At 30.3% G+C, this 5,431-nt stretch overlaps 1 protein-coding gene across 1 annotated transcript; it reads left to right on the forward strand.

The window, feature by feature from the left end:
* Positions 1-598: 598 nt before the first annotated feature.
* Positions 599-4,002, forward strand: LOC140829980 (fatty acyl-CoA reductase 2, chloroplastic-like). The gene is made up of 9 exons (XM_073193262.1): positions 599-947; positions 1,118-1,218; positions 1,293-1,492; positions 1,580-1,680; positions 1,760-1,985; positions 2,685-2,846; positions 2,981-3,062; positions 3,173-3,564; positions 3,688-4,002. Exons 1-9 carry the CDS (start codon positions 635-637, stop codon positions 3,833-3,835), a joined length of 1,725 nt encoding a protein of 574 aa, XP_073049363.1. The 5' UTR covers positions 599-634; the 3' UTR covers positions 3,836-4,002.
* The last annotated feature ends 1,429 nt before the right edge of the window (positions 4,003-5,431 follow it).

Genomic DNA, 5,431 nt, shown 5'->3' on the forward strand with positions numbered 1-5,431 from the left:
ACATTATTTACAAAAACTATTGCATTAATCTTGAGTTTCCTCACATCATTAAAAAATGAAATAAAACATGTCTTAAGAAACTAACAAACATGCGAGTCACTGTTGAGTACTGTTAATTCTTATGCTAAAGATTTCACAGAAAAGAAAAGTCCACCCAGGAATCGTTCTTGCCCAAATTTTCGATAATTAGGATGGGACAGCAATTAGAATTAAGATCTGTACCGGTTCGACTCGACAACTTCTAGCTAGCTAGTGCATGGTTAATATTTTAATTTATACTCTATCATTTGTTATTAATGAAATTATAGGTTTATTTCTGATCAATAGCATGTAATTTGAACAGCCAAATTGAAGTTTAATAAATGGTATTAATTAAAAACTAATAAATGGATTGATTGTGAATAAATAGGCTATATACGGTGAATTGTTTTTTTCCTTCTAATATTTACTATTTTTAATATTAAAAATATATTAAACATATATTTTTACTAATAAAATACTCATGCATGTATGCCAACTGTTTCCGCCTCACTACGTTAATGAACACTTTGCATACTCATTTCTGCCTATAAATGGGAACACATTTCCAAGGCAGAAGCACTCGCAAAACAATACCCTACCCAATTCTAGGAGCATGTCACGAATCCAAAGCCAACTGTTTTGCTCTCCAAACATATTTCCTAACACAAACTATGCAAAAACCAAGCTTTCTTTTTTTGGTAATAGTAACAAAAAATATATAACACAAAACAGTAATTTAAAAATAGCTGTCAGTCAGGACAAGATTAATTCCTTCGGCATACCATGCCGAATACTAAGCCATCCTCTCGAATCGGAGCTGCCATTGATGGAAGAGTACGGAAAGAACCACACCGGAGTAGGTATCGTTGAGTTTTTCCAAGGGAAAAACATATTCATCACCGGTGCGTCTGGTCTTGTTGGAAAAGGTACATTTAATTTTAGTTGAATATTCTCCTAATTACTTTGTGCCCCTCCATTTTCAACATTTCATAATCATGCATGTGAGATTAAACGAAACATTCATATAATTAATGTTAATAAAAAAAATTTATTATTTTTTCTGATATACTTAATATTTCTCAACCATGGTATGTAGTTTTAGTGGAGAAGATATTAAGATCCACATCAGTGGAAAAAATCTACGTGTTAATCAAGGCAAATAATAAGAAAGCTGCGTTAGACAGATTGACAAAAGAGGTAAGTTTGCCAAGTCTCACATGTTAATAATTTTGGTCACATATATACTAATATATACGCACAAATGTACGTAGATAATAAACTCTGAGCTATTCAAATGTCTGCAAGAGCAACATGGGAAATCATATGCTTCATTTGTAAGGGACAAGTTGATTCCCATTGTCGGTGATATTACCAAACCCAATCTCGGAATGGATAACGAGTCCGCGAATGCGATTATGAAGGATGTAGATGTGATTATACAATCTGCAGCTAGCACAACCCTGAATGACAGGTCCTCATTAAAATAATTAATCCATTAGTTTGTTTGCCTATTCTCTGCATTGTGTGGTAACATAAATAACTTGTTTCTTTTTTTCAGGTATGACTTGTTAATTGATTTGAATGCGAATGCCCCTCAAAGATTAATGAGGTTTGCTAAATCATGCAAGAACCTCAAGCTTTTTGTCCATATATCCACTGGTACGTATGTAAAACATATAACACGTTGAAATAAGTTTCACTTTAATGGAATGATTGAATTTTTTTAATTGATTTGCAGCATATGTCAATGGAAGAAGAGAGGGGATGATCTTGGAAAAGCCATTGACGATGGGAGAAAATGTGAGAAGTAAGGAGAATGGTCTGAATGATCAGAATGGTTCGTGTTCGTTTCTTCGTTTAGATTTAGGCGACGAGTTATGGCTGTCAAGGAGATCGAGCTTGTCGTCTGATCAAGATCTCATTATCGATGCTACCAAATATTTGAAAAAATTGGGACAAGAAAGGTTATTACTCGAATATATATATATATATATATATATATATATATATATATATATATATATATATATATATATATATATATATATATATATATATATATATATATCCGATCATCTGAGTATTCATTACACACACACACACACATATATCTATATGTATATTAATTCGTTTTTATTTTCTTACTATTGGAGCATGAAGATGGTTTTTACTACTATACACTCCAGAAAGTGTAACCAATGGAGTATGAAAATCCCATAAAAAATGAGTTCAATTAGTAATTTGCTATATATTCTTAATGATTCTGTAGGCATGAAGCATGCATATTTAATGATAAAGTACACACCACTAATCAGTTAATTAATAAATTAACATGAAATATTAATTGAACCGAATGATTCTTGGGGAAATTTTATATACTGAAATTATATATATATTTTTCTAATTATGGCGCGCGCGCACACACATAAATATATATATATATATATATATATATATATATATATATATATATATATATTTAAGTAATCAAAATTAGACGTGATATATAACTTCGTACAAGTAAGTTTTGGGGCATAAAGATTTACTCTATATATATATATATAAACAACTATTATAATGAAATTTAATATAAATAATTATAAAAATTGAAAAAGCTTGCCAAATTGATATATTAATATTTGATTTTGTCCCCAATGTAACAGAGCAGAACTTTATGGATGGTATAATGCTTATCATATGACAAAAGCCATGGGAGAGATGATTATCCATGAAATAAAAGGAGATGTACCTGTGCTCATTATTAGACCTTCTGTTATTGAAAGTTGTTATCAAGGTCCTTTACCCGGATGGATACAAGGAAACAGGTTCGATCGCGCTCCGCCCGTCCCGACTTTTTTTCATATATATAAAAATTATACCTAAATTTTAGTACTAACTAACCATATCAATCAAAGATTTTTATCTTATTATTCTTGAACCAATTGTTGGTACTTGGTAGAATGTATGATCCCGTGATCCTTTCTTTTGGCAAAGGCCAACTCCCAGCATATTTGGCTGATCCCCAAGTTAGTATGGACATTGTAAGTATAATATTCAAACTTTTGCTCTTTTTTTGTATGTGTGTGTGTGTGTGTGTGTGTTTATATATATATATATATGTGATCAATTATTTCAAATTTAATGAGTGTAGATACCGGTGGATATGGTGGCGAATACGACGGTTGCAGCTATTGCAAAGCATGGACGTTTAGAAAAACAGGAACTGAATGTGTACCATGTGGCATCCGCTACTAGAAACCCTTTGAGATTTTGCGACTTTTTCGACATAATTCACGAATACTTTGCTTCGAACCCGCTACCGAATTCGAAATGTGAGAGCGATATGATTAAGAAAATGAAGTGTTTCGACAATTTTGATGACTTCTCTGAACACACCCGACACAGAATATGGGAACGTTACAGGTCCACGAATGGTGCGGTTGGGACAGATGAAAAATTAGTTCAGAAACTATGCAAACCGAAGGTTGCATATGCCGAGCGACTTTGCAAGATGTATGAATTCGTAGGATTCATTAAAGGAAGGTATGCTCCATGGTAATTTTATACTACCATTTATTGTCTCTAAAACAGAGATCGAATGATTGTTTTTTATGCAGCCAAAATATGGATCAATTAACTTAGTTTGATTTTGGTTGTTGCATGCAGGTTCCATACAGGGAATACTCTGAGATTATTACAAGAAATGTCTGAACAAGAGCAACTAAGCTTTGAAATAGACGTGACAAAAATAGATTGGAGGAAGTATTTTCAAGAAATTCACATACCCGGTTTGAGAAAATATGTACTTAAATAATCACAAAAATGTGCGTGCATTATAATTCCGTTTAAATGTTTGAATTTATATAGATCAATTATATAATAATGGAAATCGAGGTTTGTGATTTCCTCTTTTTTTTTTTTCTATACAATGTAAAGGAATGTACCCAGCTCCAATGATATATAGTATTTAAAATATACAATCAAATTATAAATTAAAAATGAACCAATATTATGTCCTGAATGCGTATATATGCAAATAAATAAGTTAGGTTATTATTTTTCTTCTAGCATTGTTGAATATTAAGTTTGATTAGTTTTTTTCGGTGTCACATCAGACGAAATATGTTAGTATATTTTTTAGTACCGATTTTTCTTCATAAATTTAGACTTTAAAAATAATAATATGGGAAAATAGTTTCTCGATTTTTTTTTTTATTTCTTGTTTTTTTTCACGTCAATAATAGATAAGGTTACATTGATTTTGAAAGGAGAGTTTCGGCAACATAAATAATAAAAAATGTATTTTCCAAAATAAAAATAAATAATTATCAAAATATTAAAAATAAATAATCATAAAATTTAAATTTAAGTTATTATCCACCTTGTAAAAAAAATTACAAGCAAAAAAACAAAATCATAAATATAACTTTTATATCGAAAGCGAGATCTATTAACTTTTCAAGTAGAAAAATCGCAAATTCAAATTAATTTTTTATTTTTCTGAAATAAAATTAAAGATATTTTCGATATAATAATATTATAAGTAAATTATTTTCATATAATCGATATATTTGATCAAATGCCGTTTTTAATTGATGATTTTTAATCAAAAAATTGTAACAGCGATTGTCAAGTTCTTCCAAGGAAAAAACATGTTTATTGACAAAGAATAAGGAAGCTACATTAGATATATTGACAAAAGAGGTAATTTTGTCAAGTCTCACAACTAAATAAATACTAATATGCCATTTACGCGCAAATGTCCGCAGATTATAAACTCCGAGCTATTCCAATGTAAGCCAGAGCAACGGTTGAAATCAACACGGATCTTTCCGGCGCACGTTGTTTGAGAAATTTTTATTATATAATTACGAGCTCCAGAAAAATGATGCACTTTGATAATATAAGTAATAATTATCAAATCTTTTAAATCTTCTTAAATTACATAGTCTCGTACCTGTACAATCTTGGAATCTCGTTCATTCTTGGATGGATATCACAATATGCTTCATTTGTGAGGGACAAGAGAGGTTATTTACTCTTACATGCATATATATGATAATCTCTTTACTCATTGTTTTCATCTACCATTTTATTTTTAGATTTTATGTGAGATGGTCTCACTGATCTATAGGCGCGAAACGTGTCGAGTTGATTCATATCCTAAGTGAAAAAACAATGTTTTTGGCATAAAAATTCATGACTCGGGTCAAATAAGATATCTGTCTTATAATATTGACCGGTGAGACGGTTAAGTTTTTGTGTTTATAACTTTTCAAATTCCTGACACATTTATGTTTACAAAACAAATCACAGAACACCGTTTACACTCAAAAAATAAAATTCGAAATATTTGACATCTTAAGACATATATTAAAATACTTTCGAAACAATAAATAAATTAAGACTT

Source organism: Primulina eburnea, chromosome 4 (genome assembly GCF_022965805.1).
Source record: "Primulina eburnea isolate SZY01 chromosome 4, ASM2296580v1, whole genome shotgun sequence".
NCBI classification, from domain to species: Eukaryota; Viridiplantae; Streptophyta; class Magnoliopsida; order Lamiales; family Gesneriaceae; genus Primulina; species Primulina eburnea.